We start from the raw sequence: 20729 nt of genomic DNA on the forward strand, positions 1-20729 counted from the left end.
TTTCTCTCAATCTCTGCCCTCCTCCTTTTTACATTTATATTCTTGTGAGCCACATTATAATGTTGTCCTCAAAACATACCTGAAGTTGTGTTTTGTTTCATTCACACATGTTTAAGGTTTATTAGTTTGTCTACATTTCCAAAACTCAAAACTCTTAACAGCCACACTTTAGCTTTCGTTCAGAAGAAAATGACAATTCCAGGGCTGAAATTATCCAAATGATTCTAGTGAAGGTGTGTGGAGTTTAACACAGTGGACCACTTCTTGCATTAGCATTTGGCATCACAAGTTGTTTTCAGTTTAAGAGAAGAACTCAGCCTAAATATGCAAGATTTTTGTGTAAAACATGTGCGAATGAAACAAAACACAACTACGGGTATGTTTTTGATGAGAAAACAACATTAAAAATCAGAAAATAGCATAATGGGCCCTTAAATGTATATGAGTATTTAGATTATAAAACAAATGTCTTGGTAAATGCCTACCACCTCTCACATTCACCCACCCACACACACCCACACACACAGAAACACACCCACCCACACACACCCCCTCTCCCTCTCTCTGGTTCACATCGAGTCAACTCCTCTATTTTTTGGGTGTCACCGTTTCCTCTCCACCCTGATTGTCAGAGCAGCACTATCTCTTTCTCTCTCCTTCTCTCTCCAACACTGTGAAATCAAGTATACAAACACAAAGGTATTGTCCAATGTTTTGCCAAGTTACAGGTCAGATCTGTGGAGAGGAGAGTCAACTCAACTCACAGTAACAATGCATGTCTTGGCAGTAACTTAATTTGCAAAAAAACACATAAAAAATGCTACATAGATAAGTCTAATACCTTACTGTAGAACATTCCAGGCAAAACAATATCTCCATAGCCAGGCTGGCCCCACCTAGTGCCTCTGCTCAATTTCATTTCTCTCCAGCGACTAGGTCAGGAATCAAAATACACTAGACGGTTTGCAAAAACCCCAGAAATGCGAGTCCCAGCACCACCCAGTCAGCGAAGAGCCATACATTCTGTGCTGTCAGCGATTCCCGATTTAAAGCCGGAACAAAGAGAATTTTTGGTGAATTTTTTTCAAGGGGGAAGACATTATTGCCCTTTTTCCTACGGGATTTGGTGCATTACATAAGTCACGACCAAATAGCAGCGATTGGTTAAATAAAAAAAGTACCCGCCTACGGTCAAGCGAATGAATCCTAACGCTGCGAGGTCAGACGGTTTCCATGGAGTGAAGCCGGCTGATGAATCGGGCTAATATCTCCACAGAGCCAAGCAGAAAAGTTGCATGACTAAAAGTTAGATTCCAATTTCAGTAAAAAGTACCTCTCACTTTTCCTCTAGGTTCCTCCCAGTGACAGCTCCATTAGTTGTGAAGATATTTTAAGAAACATGTATTCACCCCAGTCTTCTGACAAAATTATTCTTTTTTACATGTTTATATTACAATTCCAGGTTTATTCCAGGTTTATTTATTCATCATTGTTTTTGAGAAGATCCCAAACAACACACTAGCTAGCCATTAATAATCTGTTAGCAAATAGTTGTCAAACCCTGACCACACCTGACATGCCTCTATGGTTATGAGCCATTTTTGGGAGTACCATAGTGCTAATAAAGCTGCTCTTGTATATTTTGTACTGCAAGGTTCATTACAAACAAATAAAAAACTGATCTTTGACTCTCTTGTTCTCACGATTTGGACAAACAGTTACTCAGAACCCTCCCCGTGGCTTCCTGCCTTTTTGGGACACTGCCATGGCGCTCTCCCGGTGAGCCAACCCCACCCACCCTCAACTCCCTGCAGATACACCCACACAAGTTCAACAGCATGAGCACACTCTTCACTACAGTGTACTTATGGAGGTCAGATGTGTCCCGTGTGATAGAGGACTCGAGGGACAGTGGACACTCCTACAGCAGGATTAACTAGACTAGACAGAGGACAGCTATGACATTGCATATCAGGGAGGTTTTCTTTAAAGCAGCTGATAACAGTTTTTATGTGATCTCATCAATGCATGTGAATAGATATTTTGATTTTGTGTCACCTTTGATAATCTAAATATTTAGTTCATCTCGATCTCCAAAACTGTACATTTTAACCTACTGAAAACGTCATCTTGTAGTAAGAGTAAGAGGGTTTTTAAAGTGCACACAATTTTCCCAGACTCTTTTATAGGGGCGCGCAAAAGTATTAAAATATTGATATTACCTTTACAATATACGTTTAACGTGATGACAATGTATCGATATTGTGGGCTGCTGTATCGATATATCACCAAGAGTATTTTTTGGTATATTTTACTAAATTATGTAGTTACAGTGCTAGAGTTTTGTTGGAAGGAAACTTGTTTATGCAAAACATTTGACATTTTCACTGTTTTGATGATTTAAATGTCTGTGTTTCATATCAACTTTGCACAAGTGGTTTAACAAAGACTTTTAGTATCACAGCCATGATTTAGACATAATTTTTTATTGAACCATATTGAATTGATTTGAAATATATATCGTTCAGCAACTTCTTAATGATATCCAGCCCTACTCTTTGTGATCATTTGAGAGCTCCTATTGTCTTCACTATGCAACTAATCAACTTTAGTGATAAGAGAAATAGCCTTTAGTTTAGTTAATGGGGCACTATGTAATTTTCTGATGGAGTCAACTGGCTGAATCTATTTTATTGCTCAAAACGTAGTAAAACATGCATTCTTACAGTCTCCACGGAGATAGACAGGTTTAATGCCATACTCTGGCATATTCAAAGCAAAACAATGTCATCTCCAGAAGGTAGTGCACCTTTAGTTAATTTTTAGGAGGTTTATTTGAAAGGGAAAGATGAACCAAAACAAACTGAACTGCAATCCAATGGTGCATGCGTCATAAGGCTTTGATCCAAACTAACTTGCAGCCAATAACCCAGAAATGTGTTTTTGTGGAGAATATTTTGAGTAGCATGGACATAGATCAAGTGCTTTCAATTCTGAACCAAGCTCATCAATGTCTGGAAAATAACCAGTTTTTAAAAATAGAAATTTGAGTACCTTGGTTTCCTTATAACATGACATTTGGCACAACATCCTCATTTCATTTCAAACTGATTTCACGTGTAATGATTTTTGTAGTTGTTATAAAGAGGATGGAGTATCATGTACTGAATCCAATCCATTTGATTCCAAGCCAAGATGTGGGGTTTCCCTGTTATGTCATAATCTGAAAATACCTGATTTCAATGTGCCATAAGCTTTTTTTTTTCCGTAGACATTTGATATTAGCCCGGAAATCCTTTCAAACCCACCTCTCCACATTCTGACGTATTTAAAACAACGTGAAAAATAATCCTCTAATAACTCCCAGAAGCTAACATTACACTTCTCCTAATAACAAATATGCCAGTCAAAGGTAACACATTCCTCTACCAGTCTCACAAATAACACCAATGAATTACTCTGGTTCAACTTGATCTCGGGGTGTTAAGTTTGCACACTGTAAAACCCCAGCATACCAGTAGACCAGGAGACCAGCTACTTACACAACACACTACTAGAGATACACTGCTGCAATTATTTTCTCATAAGACAGGGCTGTTTCGAGCTTTGTGGGCGCCAGAGGCAAAATGTGTCCTGGGTTCCTTCTTTGAAGACTGCACACATGCTGTATCCAAAACAAAAACACTATCTGGGCAAGCAAGGAGACAATTCCAAAAACATAGGATCAGTAAGAAAATGTAAGAAAAGACATGATGCAGTAAGAAATGTATTTACCTTGTTGACAACCAGACAGCTATTTAAAGTGACACAGTTTAACTCTCTGGAGGTGGCACATCATCTGCATGATTACATGGAAATATATATATAAAAAAAACAAAAAAAACATTCACTATAGAGATAGATAAGTTTTATGGAAGAATATAGCCAAAAGAACACAATTTCAATGGAGATAAGCAGGAAGAGGCCCTCCTCTGAATCACCGGTCACAGTAGAGATGTTTTTCATTAACTATCTTATTATTTTGCCATTATGCTATGCCAACTGCTTACTTTAGCATTCACTCAAAATAATCAATACAGTCAGTCAATCAGTACATATAAATATACATAAATATAAAGTGCTTACTTGACTTTTTGAATAATGACATTTGCCTGCTAAACACAAATGTGCAGATGCCGGAAATTGCATTCCCGTTAGCACCCAAAACAGGAAGAGGAAGTAGGGTGTAGCCTGTAGTGTTTTATTACAATCTAGATAACAACAAATTCCTTGTTTGTGTATTCTCACCTCTTTAATTGCTGCCATGGTGACGCAAAACAACTCTGAGAAGGAAAAGGCAAAATTATGCAACTTGCAACCTTGAAAGGGCAGTATTGTACGTGAAAATGCATGTATTTTTATTACTGTTTACATGCTTCCTCATTATGTAAGAGTCAAGTGTCAAAGTAACTTGTAGTGGTGACTCAGTGCCTCTGCGGACCAGTTAGCAGAGGTCACTTCTTGTTTTGCAGTGGACAAACCCAATCAAAATAACCTCCAGCCAATTACAGCGGGCCTACAGGGTCCATGTTGTGCAAATCAGATCAACAGTTTAAACAGGTTTCACATCAACAAAGATAATAAACAAAGTGTCCCTTGTAATTACACCCAGTGACTAGTCAACATTTTTAGCATTTCCAACAGTGCTTTACAATTACACTAAGAATTTAAAGTGCTTGTAGTACAACATTCTCACCACTGCATTTAAGGTTATAGGGTCATATCTGTCTCAAAATACTGTACTTTTACTGACCACAGTACAGTGAACTATGTTAAAAAGAGACATTCTAATTGCCCATTTCCAATAAAATATTAAGCTGAAATATTTATTGAATTATTAAATGTCTTATTATACAGCCACTGTTTAGTGTTGTCTACAATAAAGTGCAAAAATGGTGTAGCTCAGTAGCTCAATTGTCGGAGATGTGATGAACTTGCTGTGTCTGTGTGGACTGTAGCACAGGCACTTATCACATGTGGAGACTAACATCTGTACTGAAACAGTCACTGCATGGACGTGTCAGGGCTATGGAGACCTTCAATATTACATCAGTGGTTTAAAGTTAAGATGCTATGGGCTGATTTTGGTAAAATACAAGATTTTAGGTTAACGTTAAGCCTGGTGTCCCGTCTTATAAAATGGTTGGATGTCACACTACACAACGTGAGCAATTTAAATCGTACAACAACACACGCCCACCCTCTGCACTGGGGCATGTGATCAGTCTTGGCCAAGTTTGTCTGAGTGAGTATCAGGCTCCAAGCTCTGTGTGGCAACGTGTCTGTAGTTGTACAGGTGAGGGTAGTGCTTCAGACACCAGCACAGACAATCTTTGGCCACACAACAGTTAAAAAATGTTTAGTTTCTTTGTCCTGGCCTCACTCTGAGACCTACAACCCATTATTTTTAGCTACAACCCAAGATTTTCAGGGTTTAGAGAAATAGTTATGGTAATCTCCAGGAAATTAATGTAAGTCAATAAAGCATGGGAACACATTAGTGTAAGTGTGAATTAGTGCATTTCCTTAGTTTTTAATACCAAAAGAATACTACCAGTGCTAACAAATATTTTTTTTTTGCTTGTATGCAAGATTGAACAACTGGGATTTAATATCTACTCCAGAAACCAACTTGTCAGTGTGCTCTAATGATATCCTTAGATACGTCTATTTTTCTGGCCAGCCCACACTTCCTATAGTCAGATAGAATAAGCCTGTGAGCCCTGTATTACCTCCACTCCCTGCAGGCCGGATCTCCGCCTTATCCCCTGCCTCAAAGCCCTGTCCTCCATATTACTCTGTCCTCTCTGCAAAACATCCACCACATATCAAACTCAACATTGTTACATAAAGCAGGGCCCTGAGAGGTGCACTCCAGGAGGAAGGGCTTGTGTTTACATGTAAGCTTAGGGTTCTAAAAGGACTACTTCATTCGCATCACTGTCATCATTTGTCATGAAAGGGCTCCACTGTAGTACACTCCAAATGTATTGCGTAAAACATTTTATAAGCAGGACGTGGATGTATACTTAGAAGAATACAGTCTTTGATGGAGAATTCTTTATAGAATAACAGTTTATTTAGTCATGGGTTGATACTGGAGAAGTATTGAGCTTTATTTCATCAGTTTTCCTATGGCTCCTGACTGTCTTTTTGACCCCTTGAGACTGAAGTCTGAGAATTGCTATCTGCCGCTAGGTGAAATCAAATCCAGTAAACAGGAGGAGCAGACAAAGAGACAATAGTGAAGACATTTTCTGTATAGTTTGACAGGAGTGGCAGTGGCACAGTGCATTCAGCATTCATTCATCGCTTCAACCTCAACCTCATATTCATGTTGTGTCCTTGAGCAAGATACTTTATCCACATTGTCCTTTCCAGCAATCAAATTTAACGTACCAGGGAGGGCACCCCGAGGAATGAATGAATATATAAATACACTGCACTCAGTAATAGCAAGTAACGTTACTTCAAAATAATAGTACTCAAGCAATACAAAGAAATTACTCAAGTAAGATAAAAAAAATTTTTAGGAAAAGTATTACTAAGAATAAGAATAAGAATAAAGAGTAACTGTTGGTGGATGTAACATTTGATTTATAAGCTTATGTAGTGGGAAGAACACAACAAAAATACTATTAATAATGCATAAAGTCTGGTATTTTCAAAGGTTAGACATAAAAATGAGAAAAATTAAAACATATCTGGAGAAGCGGTGCAAGAAACACATGCGACAAATGTTCAAATCATTTAAGATTGTCAACGTAAAGCTTTTGTCACTCGTAGACTTACTCACAGTAATAAGCAAAACCTTTTACTCAAGTAAGAGTACCGTATTTTGCTATAAGCCACACTTTTTTTTTTTCATGATTTGGGTGGTTCTGCGACTTATACTCCAGGGCGACTTATATATTCAAATTTTCACACTGACTGCCGTGAGAGGGCGCTCTAGGCTTGTGTGTCAGTATCTAGTACTATTATTACTCCTGTACAACTGTCATACTGCGCATGTCTCCTGCAGAAAAAGCGGCTGTCCTGCTGCAAGAAGTGAAATTTTCATCTGAAAATGGTAATCGAGTAGCAGCAGAAAGAAAGTTTGGAGTGAGCGAGAAACTTGTGAGGAACTGGCGGAAAGCAGGGATGAAGAACACAGCGTCACAACAACCGGGAAGGTGTGCCGTGCAACTTTCCTGGAAGTCACTGTATGGATCGACAAAGACTGGACCAAAACCATCCTGTCGGGATTCAGAAAGACCGGAATAAGTCTAACTGGAACTGATGCTGAGTCTAACGACAGCTACACAGAAGAGGAAGCGGCGCTCTGTTTACCACATGGAACCATAGTTTACCTCCAGAGGTCGTAAAGTTGCTCAGACCTGACACAGAGGATAAAGAATTCAATGGATTTAGTGATTTGGAGTGAGATTGAGAGTTTGGTAAACTTGTTGTTTGTGCTACAGTTATCTGAATAACTGTTAATATGTTATGTTAACATACCAGACACCTATTCAGCCAGTTGTTCTCTATTCTATTGTTATTACTATAACTTGCCTTTCAAGATGAAATGTCAGTTCCTGGTCTCTGATATTATAAAAAAAATTTCCCCCAAAAAGTGCGACTTATAGTCCGGTGCAACTTATATATTTTTTCTTCTTCATTACGCATCTTTTGACTGGTGCAACTTATACTCCAGAGCGACTTATAGTCCAAAAAATATGTTACTGTTACTTAATTAAAAATAGAATTAGTAGAAAAATTAGAATTTTAAATTTACATGTATGCTGCTGGAAAATTATTTCTTCCAAAGATTATGCATGTAAACATTGTAAATGAGTATTACTCACCTAGCTGATGAAATGTAATGTAGTGGTAATAACAAGTATGGAGCAAAAATAATGCTTAAAATAATGCTTAAGGTGAGCGTAGTGTCAAATAGGAGCAACTATTATGACGCTAAGACCTCCCTCCCTGATAAGATATAGAAGATATGTGAAAAAATAGATAATCTGTGAACTTACCAGACCAGCTATGGGAGTTGGAAGTCTGTTGATTTTCTTCACCAAGCCAGGTTTAATGGAACTCAGCAACCTGCAAAAACACACACAACATCATATGATAACAATGAATCCCAACACATTTCTAATTACACAAATACTCTTGAGTTTGGCAATATATTATACAATTTCATATCCAAGTTCATAAGGATGTCCATGGAATGACAAACTAGCCAAAACAAAGCTACCTCCGGGCCAAATGGATGAGTGTGAGAACAATGTACATTAGCTAAACTTACTGCATGCCTGCGTCTGCATAGTTTACACTGAGAAAAACATTCAGAGACTTTTGCAGCTTCTAGGATTTGTTTACAGCTCAGTGTGAATTTCATGTCAAAACTAAATTCACTGGGCAAGATTGTAAATTGTCTGTCCAAATAAGTTAAACACTGATAAGAACAACTTGCTGAATAAACAATATAACTAGAATAACATCAAGCCTATATTTATCATTGTAAGAACTTAAGCCACACATTTAGAAACACATTGGCTAACATATGAAGGAGTTGTTGTTCAAGAATTTTCAGTTCAAAATTTCAGAGCGTAATTTGTGTGAAAATTCAATCTGCACACAATTGTTGGTCACTTACTATGGCAACATGGACAAACATCTAAAATACTATCCATTTATGTTACTTTTTAAAATATTTTGAGTTAAACATGAGCCCAAACAAAAAAACACAGCCATTTGCTGCTACTAAACCTGAGCACCAGTACTGAGTAACATTTAGGTTAACTTTAGTGTAAAATGTGTTTGGTGATGACAGGTACAAATATTTGAAATGTCTTTGGAACTGAGTGATGGGTCAAATGCAAAGGACACATTTCTCAGTACAAACTTTAAAGCAATATAAACATTCGAAACAGACCGATTTTTCATGGCCAAAGCAGATACTGATTGTTTAGAATTGTGAGGGTCCGAAAAGCTCTGCTGATGTATTTGAGCTGATGTGTGCCAATTTAGATAATTTTCACCAAATTTTGTAATATATTATACAGTTATTACAAATTTTCTTGTCTTGGCTTGGATTCTTGTCTCAGCTCTTGGCGAGGGTGGATGTGTTTTCTCTCCTCTCCTGCCCCTTATCTTCCCAGCTTTGCCTCTCTGTCTCGTCTAGTTTAGTGTCTTATACCTTTGAGAGACTCTCTCCGCTTTGCTCTCCAAACCTAAATTAACTGTGGATTTGATAAGTTGGTCTCTCAGCGCAACTGACACCATTTTTTTCAACAAGAAATGCAGGCTGTTCTTTCTTAAAGGTGCGCCTGAAATAATGGCAATCAATACCTGAATTTCCCCTTGGAGATCTATCTATCTATCTAAACTCATCCACAGCTCCCCATCCCATTAAAAAATTTTTTTTTTTTACAACAAACCTTCAAGAGTGTAGTCACGTGTTGTGCAGTTGCCTTTTTCGCACTGTAGTGTTTTAATAAAGCTTTATGCGTATTCTTTAAACAGCAAACTGGCCAAAGCAAAATATCGGCCTGTGCTGGATACTCTAAAAAACACAAATATCGGCGTCAGTATTTTCATTTCATTTTGAACAAACATCATTGCCATTTCTCTGCTGATAAACCAAGTGGCTCTCACAGCTGAGAACTTTAACACATTCCTTCAGGCTGGGACTGACTGTCAGACGTGAAGCTCCCGCCTCCCTCTTCCTCTCTTCTTCTCTTGTCCTCTCTCTATCTCACTCGCCTCTTTCTCCATCTCTCTCTCTCTCTCTCTATGTCTCTTTAGCACCTCCTCCCCTCTTTCTGTCTGTCTCTGTCTCTCACTCTCATTTCTCTTTACCTCTTTCTCTCCCTTTCTCTTCCCTTCTCCTTTTTCCTTCTCTCACTCACTCTCCTCTCTTCTCTTCCTCTTTCTTCAGTTGTCTCTCTGCTTTCCCCCTAGTTGTCTCTCTACTTCTCTCTCTTCTCACAGTCTCTCTCTATCTTTCTCTATTTCTCACCCTTTCTCTCCCTCTTTCAATTCTTTCTCTTCTTTCTCTCTCCCCATCTGCTCCCCCCCTTCTCCACTTTTCTCTTCCTCTCTCCCCTTCGCGCTCTCTCTCCTTCTCTCTTCTTCGCGCTCTTTCTCCCCCTCTCTCAGCGCCTCTCCAGTTTCATCCTTTGTGCATGTTTTCATCAGAGGAAACAGTGCCGCAGCTTAGCCCTGTAGAGGAAACCCACGCCTGGATACTGTTACAGGGTTGAATATCGGCCGGTCTGTGATCTGCCAGTGCTTCGGACGTTCTTCTATGATAAATAGTCTAAATTAGCCCACTTTCGGTCAAGCCAGGAACTATATTTCTGTTAGACATATATATTAGCCTTGAGGGACGGGTGTTCTGAGCTGTTTTGTGTGTAAAATACTCGTATGGTTCAGTAGAGGGGTAGTAGGCAAAGTATGAAATTGAGTATTTTACACACAAAACAAAGCCAAGGTCAAGCTTCAGGATTTTTGAAAGTGGTTGGGTTACTTTACAGTATCGGCTATTTGAAATCTGCTCTTTAGCTTGTAGCAAGTCAAACGATCACCTGTCAATGTGCAAAAATGTGAAGACAGAAAATATGGGTGGGAAAACTGAAAAAAATGTGTGTTTAACTTCTAGACTTATTTCTATCAGGGCTTAACATCAATCATCAATCCAATATTCATTTACTAAAGTGATTATCAGAGGTGGGGACTTGCAAGTCTTGGACTCGAGTCAGACTTGAGTCACTATTTTTTGGACTTGAGACTTGATTTGATAAAATGGACTAAGACTTGAGACTTGTACTTGAAGATGTATGACTTGGGACTTGACCCTTGTGATTTGAGAAGGCTTAATTCTTCACCTAAAAACTATAGGTTGCTAGAAAATACTTTTCTGTTTACAGTTGTTACATGCGCTGCTTAATTTTACAGGAACAAACTGGAACATGTCCCTGGCTATTTGTCACTTTGGTTGTAACTGAAGTACTGTGATATGGTATCCTCAAACGTACTACAGTAAAAGACAGTACAATACAGTAAATCAGAGGGAACTACAAGGAACATGATCCTTCCATTTCAGTGCAGACTACATGACAAAATAACTGTTATTAAGCACTTTTAAATCTAAATTATTTCTATTCTGGCCATAATGATTCGCACTAAGATCTTCTCAAGACATTTAAAAGCAACTCTTATATAGATACTCGTATACAAATATACCATGGCTTTTAAGTACAATTTAGCTTAAATGTCATATAAATCTAAACTATATTTGTTACTTTGGTTTAAAGACTTGAAATGACTTGAAGCTCAAAGCAAACAACTTGGACTTCAGTTGGACTTATGGGCCAGTGACTCAAGACTCAACTTGGACTTGCCTGTATTTGCCTTGGGACTTGACTCGGAACTTGAGGTCAAAGACTTGAGACTTACTTGAGACTTGCAAAACCACAACTTGGCCCCACCTCTGGTGATTAATTACTCGGGTTACAAAAATTGTCTAACTGAGATTAAAAGTAAAGGGTCCATTATAAACTATTTTCTGATCTATGCTTTAAAGTTGTTTCCTCATCAAAAACATATCCTGAGTTGTGTTTTGTTTCATTCACACATGTTTTAACACACAAATCCTGCATATTTAGGATAAGTTCTTCTTGAACAGAAAACACTCAACGCACTGATGTCATGTGGTATCAAAGCAAGTGCTCAAATGTGTTTTTAAATTCCATACACCTTCGCTAGAATCATTTTGGATGATTTCAGCCCTTGGATTGCCAATCTCTACTGAACTTAAGATAAAAGACAGCTGTTAGTTTGAAAACTACCACTAAGACATTCCATCCCAAGGTAGAACACAGCATTTTGAGCTTTGGAAAAGTAGACAGACTCATAAACCAGGTTTCCTCAAACATATGTAAATGAAACAAAACAATTACAGGTATGTTTTTGTTAAGATCAGTGCTAAAGTCTGTATTTTTTTTTACTATATCAAAAGATGTTGACAGATAAGGCTGTTCCCACATTCCTAATTAATGACACTAAAATTTATGTCAGGCTTGTTATAAAATCCCCCCGAAAAACTAACAAAAAACATCTGAGTCATCAAATACCAACTTAGTATTCTGGCTCAACATGTGAACAGTATAATTCAAAGAGGCCTCAGCAGGCGATCAGCTAAATGAGTTTGATGTCTCCAATGACAATAGAAGCTCTGTCCAAACCAGAACAGAGGAATGCAAAACAAAGACAGTGTTGCAGCTTAATCTGGAACACACTGGACTGCTAATTTCCCCATTAAATCTTCACTGTGGGACAATGTATGTGGTTTATTGAGTGTGGAAGATGGTCATGTGAAGAGGCATATTTACAATACAGTGAGCAATTATGACACATGACCACAGACAGCAACAAACAATGGAGAAAAGAGGAGGCCTAATGAGTGTGATCTGTCTTTTCAATTTTAAGTTATTGTTAACACGGCAACTGGGGTGTAGTGGGCGTGGTACGTGGGGGTACAACATCCACCTACTTCTCCCAATGTGAGATATAAAAAAATAACAAATATAAAATAACTACAACTTAAATGTCAAATGGGAGCTATTGGCAATGGTGAAAACAATCTGCATAGGCTCATGATATCTGCAGTACAGTTCTATAGTGACCTGCCACATGAGGGACCAGGACTGATCCCAGGACTGAACCAGGACTGAACCAGGACTGAACCAGGACTGAACCAGGAGGACTAGACCAGGACTAAACCAGAAATAAATAGGAGTGAACCTGGACTGAGTATCGGGACGGACCGTCGGGTGACCGCAGGCGAAAGGATCGGGGCTAAGCGCAGCCGATCGCACTTTGCAGACACCCTGCTCCATGGGCCTGGAATTCTCTCTCTCCCTCAAGTCCAGGTTTCTCTTAGTTCTGGTTTAGACCTGGTTTAAACCTGGTTTAGACCGGGTTTAGACCTGGTTTAGACCGGGTTTAGACCTGATTTAGACCTGATTTAGTCCTGGTTTTGACCTGGTTTAATCCGGGTTTAGACCTGGTTCAGTCCTGGTTCAGTTTTGGTTCAGTTTTGGTTCAGTCCTGGTTTAGTCCTACTGGTTCAATCCTGGTCCATGTGTCGTTGCCTATGATTTATCTTCTGTTGTGTTTATGAACTGCGTTAATGATAATGTTAACAAGATTCCACATAATTTTGAGTAAAAAACATAAAATATTACAGATTTTTATTGGGCTGGTGCATTTATGTTTGTACTCAAAGTGTTTTTTTTTTTTTTTTTTAAATAAACAAAGAATCTACAGTATATAACACCTGTGTATATTTCGGCATGTCAAGATGAGTGTACGGCTTTTGGGGTGGAGGTGAATTGAGGTGGTGGTGGGGGGACTCATCACATCGATAACGTCACAAATCATGTACCCCCACTTAAAATCTCACATTGATAATATCTGTAAAATAATTTATCAAACCAAAATACAAAATTCTTCTGATATATACACTTCTTATTCATTACTTCTTATTAATTCCAACTAAACATTAGACAGTAAAATAAATAATTTTTCAGTGACTTCCAACCTGGGGTGGCAGTAACTTTAGATTGTTACCAAAAAATATCTCCATGATAAATGTGCTAGAGGCTATGATGGTAAATGGTCACATTTTTCTATAGCGCTTTTCCACCTTCAAGGCACTCAAAGCACTTTACAACAAGGAACCACTCACCCATTCACACACACATTCACACACCAGTGTACGCAGACACTGTGGGCAAGGTGGGTTAAGTGTCTTGCCCAAGGACACAACAGCAGCATTCCTCTGTGGGAGCTGGAATCACACCAGCCAACCTGTGGGTCAGCGGATCTGACTGCTCAACCTATGATGTTTTATGTCGAGAGCTGGATTTGAACCGCCAACCTTCAGATCAGTGGGCGAATGCTCTACCTAACTGAGCTACTGTCACCCACATGATAGGGTACATTTCACAAGATCTAGTTCCATAGGACAATGGGCATGTCCCAGCACGGTAGAAGTGCTTCAGAAATGCTGTCATGGGTAGAAATTTGCATAAATCTGTAAGGTTACCTAGGTTTTATTATACATGTTATTATGAAGGTTTTGTTAAATAAGTAAATAAAAAGTGAATAGTTTTTAGGGTTAGCATTGGGTTACTTGTACATGGCTGGATTGACCTGGCTCTTTTTAGGTCTGTCCTAGTTTTAAGTCTTCCTTGCGACTTACACTTATCTCATGAGAGGCATGAGATAACAAAATGACATTTAGCCCAGAAAAAAATTATGATGCTTTCACCAAAATAGAGAAAAAAAAATATATAAAAATGTTGCCAGTTCGGTTTTGTCAAAAACATGAGGGACTAAAATTCAAAACACAATGGTTCCAAATGGCAGGTTAAGCAGAGTTTCAGGTTAAAATAAAGGTGCAGTGTGTAACTTTCCCGATTGAGAGTCAGCCACCTGCTTGTTTCCATGGAGATCGTCAATGCCTAGAATGTTCCAAAGTATGGCATTAAACATATCTCAATGCAGACAAGCACGGGGAAGTTACAGATCTGTTTTAAGTAGAGCCCGACCGATATGGATTTTGTTGTGGCCGATATGAAACCGATATAATGGGAGTTGGAGCTGCCGATAGCCGATATAATCGCCGATATATTTAGTGATATAAAAAATTCACTGTAAATCTTGAATTGATTAAAAAACATTTGTTGTTATTTTGACTCTTTACATCATATTTACATACAGTAGATTGGCCTAATGGCATTTTTGCATCACATTCTAGCTACTGTTACTGTCACTGCTAGTGATGGGTATTCCAGTTTTTTTTGTTTTTTTTGGAGAACCGGCTCGGCTCACTAAAGCAGCTGGCTCTTTCGGCTCCCAAGCGACTCTTGAGATTGTTTTGTTGCAAGCAGGACTAAACCAGAACTGAACCAGGACTGAGTGTCGGGACTCGGTTTCTATCTTTCTCCTGCACTCGAGCCCAAGATTAGTCCTGGTTTATTCATTTTATGCTGAACTGCAGCCAAATATGCACTTTTTTTTATCCTATGCACACGCAGATTTCTGAAAGTTCAGTTTTCAGCCGCTGCTGCTGTCAAACTACGGGTCTACATGCTGCATGAAGAGAAAAAGTTAGAAAAAGAGAAAACACGGCTCCCAATAAGAAACATGCTCCCGTTGTTCGCTTCAAAGAGCCGGATCTAAGAGCCGCTTCGATCGCGACCGACCCATAACTCCTAGCTAGTAAACTACTGCTATTAGCCTTTAGCCTGTAAAAATGTGCGCACCGCGGTAATTAATTATATGCATAAATGTGGATCATTCACACGTCTGTTCACAGCTCATTTACATATCAATACTGGTCCAGTAGCAAATATACGGCCAATGTAGTCACTTTACAATAGACCAATAGAAAACAGCCTGTTTATGTGCGGGAGCTACAGCAGCTAATTGCTAACAAAACCTAAACTAGCTTCAAAGTCGATGTATTTCCAACACTCACCGCTCTCACAGGCTCCTCCTCACATCACAAGTCTGCACTAATAAATGTCCTTTTAATCCAGACTCAAACGATTGTCCGAAAAAGAATATAATCTCAGTGTTGCGCAACGCTGCGGGTGTAAACAAGAACACGTGAGTGAAGTGATGTCACTCTGGTGGTGTGTTCAGGGACAGTATGGACACAGACACAGACAAATTACACCGTAGATAAATACTGATGCAGAGCCATTAGGACATTTATCTGTCTGTAAATTGGATTAAATGAACATAATGTAGAGAGTCTAAGCTTTATAACGAGATATAACATGCCCACGTGAAATATCGGCCCATATCAACAAGCATATCGGCCGATAGCCGATATGTCTCCAGGTGCCCATATTGGCCGATAATATCGGCCAGCCGATATATCGGTCGGGCTCTAGTTTTAAGTACAAAAGCATTGTTTTTCAATGTATTTATTTGTTAATTAAAATGCAAATAGGGGCTACACATTCAATAAAGCAACGTTAAATAAATCACTTTTGAGTTTGAATATTATCTGAAAATTCAACACTAGTTAAATCTTAGTCAAACACAGGAGGGTTGCTCATAATTTAGAGAAGTAACTTGATTTAGTTAAAAGTGGGTCACAAACTAATAACTCGGGATTGATTCATTTTTTTATTTTGAGTTTGTGGCAAAAGAGAAACAATAATCATACTGCAGAAAAGAAAAGCACATTTCTTGAGAAGGATAAAAGTACTTCTTAGTGTACTTCTGACCAAATGAATAAAGCAAGCTCTAAAGCAGTTCTATTTGACTGACTCTGCCCAGAAAGTCAATGGACCCAGGTTGGCAGCGTTACGTAACAACAATAAAACACAAAATTTATGTTGCCACTTACTCGCATAGGAGTATCCCGTTCTCCAGGCCTCCTCGGAAATCCTTCTCACCAAAGCATCGTCCTGTCACAGCCTACACAAAAGGGAAAAAAAAATTTAAAAACAGCTCTATCTAAAGTCCATTCACATATTGGTGAGGAACGCACAATGATCAGTAGCCTATCCACACCGTGGGCACGTCTCCACTTTAAATCTTGTAGAATGGAAGGTGCCGGTTGTATTCCTGCTCCCCTTGACTCACAGCACTAAACACTAACAAGCTTGCCATAAGCCACCATCATCCCAGAGAGCAGCTGAGCGGGGCTAATGAGACGTGACAGGGGATTTAAGCAGTGGCAGTGGGCAGAGGAGGAAAGGCTGTGGTTTACATGGGTTTGCATGACTACACTGGATTATTAGCATGCGTGCGAGGGTTGTTCAGGTAACAAGTGGGATATGTGCAACTGACTGCTAATAACATTACAGGTATTAAAGTGTTTTTCATTTTTAAAGGAGGAGTCTGGGATTTTGGACATAGGACCTCATTTCCGAGTTAGCCAGAGTGTTGGGGACATATGGAGACACTTTTTTAAATATTCCATCCAGTCCTTGTATTTCCAGAGGTTGCTGGGACTAGGCTAGTGCATGTCTATGACCATAGTTAGCCTGCCACTAAAAACAGTATTACCCACTCCACAAAATACCTGAAGCAAATCTATTCTTATGCCAAACTACTGATGTAAATGTCTGTGTTGATAGAATAATGCTTGAAATAAAACTAACCTGGCATTGGATGAATCGTCGCATGTTGAGGGACTATTTTCTCAGCAGCAGCGGAATTTTACTTTGCTGGTAAGATAGGTGTAGGTGATATCAGTCCACCACTGTCAAGCTTTCTATCAGGAAGTACAACTCACTGCTGCCCAGACATAAATCCTTCAAATGCAAGGTTGGTTTTATTTCTAAAATTATTCTATCAACACAAACATTTACATCGATAGTCTGGCGTAATAATAGATTTGCTTCAGATGCTTTGTGGAGTGGATTTGTGGCAGGGTAACTATGGCCATTGACATGCGCTAGCCTAACACCAGCAAAAAAGTGTCTCCAATACTCTGGTTAATTAGGAAATGAGGTCCTACATCCAAAATTCTGGACTGTTACTTAAATGTCCGAAAACAAGGAAGTGCGTTGATAGCATGCTAGTTGTTCGATATGGATTTTGTTGTCAAGCGACTCTTGAGATTGTTTTTGCAAAGGATAAAATGAACCAGGACTAAAAGGACTAAACCAGGACTAAAACAGATTTAAACATGTGTGAAACAGGACTAAAACTGAGTGTCGGGACTCGGTCTATATCTCTCTCTCAAGACCAAGGTTAGTCTGTTTATTTTATGCTGAACTGCACAAATATGCACTTTTTTTTTTATCCTATGCACACGCATATTTTGAAAGTTTCGTTTTCAGTCGCTGCTGCTGTCAAATACGGGTCTACAAGCGGCTTGAAGAGAAAAAGTGAGAAAAGAGGAAACACGGCTCCCAATAAGAAACATGCTCCAGTTGTTCGCTCTAAGAGCCGCTTCGATCGCGACCGACCCATAACTCCTAGCTAGTAAACTGCTATTAGCCTTTAGCCGTAAAAACGTGCGCACCGCGGTAATTAATTATATGCATAAATGTGGATCATTCACACGTCTATTCACAGCTCATTTACATATCAATGCTGGTCCAGTAGCAAATATACGGACAATACAGTAACTTTACAATAGGCCAATAGAAAACAGCCTGTTTATGTGCGGGAGCTACAGCAGCTAACAGCTAACTAGCTTCAAAGTTAACATATTTCCAACACTCTGCTCACACAGGCTCCTCCTCACATCACAAGTCTGCACTAATAAAAGTCCTTTTATCCAGACTCAAGACGATTGTCCGTAAAAAGAATATAATCTCAGTGTTGCGCACCGCTGCGGGTGTAAACAATAGCACGTGAGTGAAGTGACGTGACTCTGGTGGTGTGTTCAGGGACAGTACGGACACAGACAAATTACACCGCAAATAAATACTGATGCGGAGCCACATAGGACATTTATCTGTCTATAAATTGGATTATATGAACATAATGTAGAGAGTCTAAGATTTAAACGGTAAACATGCCCAGGATAGCCATATGCGTTGATATGTCTCCAGGTGCATATTGGAAGATAATATGCGATATAGTTGTTGTTAGTTTTACTGTGACAGCAAAACTCTGGCTCTGGCAACTGAACGTTGTGAAATGTGCTTATAAACTTTGTGGTGAATAATTCGCATACTCTGAAAACATGAGGAAAAACTTTGGATCATTGCAAACTCTGTTTTGACTTTTTGCATTTAACTAGGAAGATAACAAATCAGGCCACACAAATTAATAGAAATTTCTCAGTATTCATTTTACATTTGGAAAAAGCATGATAATATTAAAATTATGAATATTGATCATAGGTCCTTAAAAGTAAGGCAGTTTTTTTTTCAATTTTTTTTCTACTTTTGATCATACATTTTTAGAAATATAAATTAAATAGTACAAATATTCACTCTGTCATCAAAATCCATCAATTATCAACATGTAACGCAACAAAACCAAAGTAAATAGTTACAAGCAAGCCAACAAAAATATTAAAATAAAACCTAACATACACATTTCGTCACTTTTCCCAAGTTCCAAAAACGTCCACATGACAAATTTGCAGAAGCACCATATGAAACTCTTTACATGGAAATTGTGAGCCCACTGTCTGCTCTGCTGTAGCCATGCCTCCAGACCTGCTCCTCCTTCCCTTTATTCACACAAACACTGGCCCACACTGGAGGGGAATCCCTTTAGACTGCTGCTGGGGAAGCCAAAACAATTAGCAGATTAACTTTCCTTGTACATTTATTTACACAGCTGTGAGGGAGAGAGCTGTGGCTGGGCTGCAGGTTTCTGTCAGCTCCTCGAACCGTTGGGGAGTATGAGTTAATTACACAAGTGAGTGTATATGCTGCTATATGGAGACATGACATGGGCACTGTTTGTAAGTGTATAGGTTACTACAAGGTATAAGCTGAATGCATAAAAGTAATATGCAAAAGGACAGATGCCGGCAAGAACCCAGTGAAAGGTTCAAAAGCGGAAAGTACTACTCACAACGTAGGTAGTTTTTACAGTGCTCCAACTAATCATCTTACATATTGCAAATTGCTGATCTGAAAGAAAATTTAGGAAAAACAAAAAATATATATACACTAAACACTAAAACAAAATCTTTTAGAAAACTATGAAATATCCAAAATTAGAAATCTTACAATGGTAATAAAATAATTACTTACAGTTTAATATTGTTACTGTATTCTGACTCATAATATTACATTGGCCAAATGGATGATCACACTGAAAATATGGAAAAAATATACTAGAACACCAAAACATAATTTTAGATGCCTGAAAATGGCTGTGTATGCATTGAATTCATAGAACCATTATCAATGATTATCAAAAACATGGGGAGAGAGTGCAGAGGTTGAATGAGTGGGGTGTGAAATAGTTTTCCTGGTAGAATTGACCCCTTAGTTTAATATATATCTAAAGTAAAGATCAGCAGATAGGCTATGGGTTTTGCCAATGCCAATATCAATGCCATGTTTTTTCAGAACCCCAGAGCAGTCGAAGGCTAATAAGCTCTGGAGAGATTTTGAGGCCAAATTTTGCTTTTACCAACAGGTACTGGCCCAGTACATTTATACTTTGCAGTGACATAACACTGGAGGTTTTCTACATGGCTGAAAAACACATAATTGATTTAACACATTTTCAGGAGCCTGTGATCAATATGAGCATGTTTACGTTGACATGTGTGAGAAGAACACAAATCACTTCACCTGTTGTAGTTCCAGCTAAGTCAGTTCTTTAGGGTCAGATTGTGTTAAAATAAAGTTCAGATTAAAGTTGAACAAAGCCTCAGACTAAGCAGCGCTTACAGGTAGCATCACACCCCCATGGAATGTCTAATAAGCACTTATTTAACTCTTAATATATTGTTCACATTAATCATAGACAACAACATTAGAGATTAAACAGGAAATATAGCAATATCTCCCAGTCTGCTGACATTTAATCATGCTTATGCCTAAGAATTGCTCGGTGGGACAGCAGTAGTGAAAAGGCCATTGTATTCCTATGCCTGCCATTTCAAAGTGATGATTGAGCCCCTAGACTCCAAACACATGTGTGACCCCCCATACATACACAGTACAATGTGCCCCTACTGTACAGAG

At 38.8% G+C, this 20729-nt stretch overlaps 1 protein-coding gene across 1 annotated transcript in view; it reads right to left on the minus strand.

Moving 5' to 3' along the window:
- LOC110153694 (LIM and calponin homology domains-containing protein 1-like) overlaps window positions 1–20729 on the minus strand; it is a 119766-nt gene that overhangs the window by 60408 nt on the left and 38629 nt on the right. Inside the window, exons 3-4 of the mRNA XM_055159514.1 lie at window positions 16460–16530; window positions 8058–8127 (exon numbers count right to left, since the gene is read on the minus strand). Of these exons, the coding sequence (XP_055015489.1) occupies window positions 8058–8127; window positions 16460–16530 (141 nt within the window). The remainder of the gene's footprint in view (window positions 1–8057; window positions 8128–16459; window positions 16531–20729) is intronic.

Source organism: Boleophthalmus pectinirostris, unplaced genomic scaffold (assembly GCF_026225935.1).
Source record: "Boleophthalmus pectinirostris isolate CB_2022bp ecotype Guang Dong unplaced genomic scaffold, ASM2622593v1 HiC_scaffold_23, whole genome shotgun sequence".
NCBI classification, from domain to species: domain Eukaryota; kingdom Metazoa; phylum Chordata; class Actinopteri; order Gobiiformes; family Gobiidae; genus Boleophthalmus; species Boleophthalmus pectinirostris.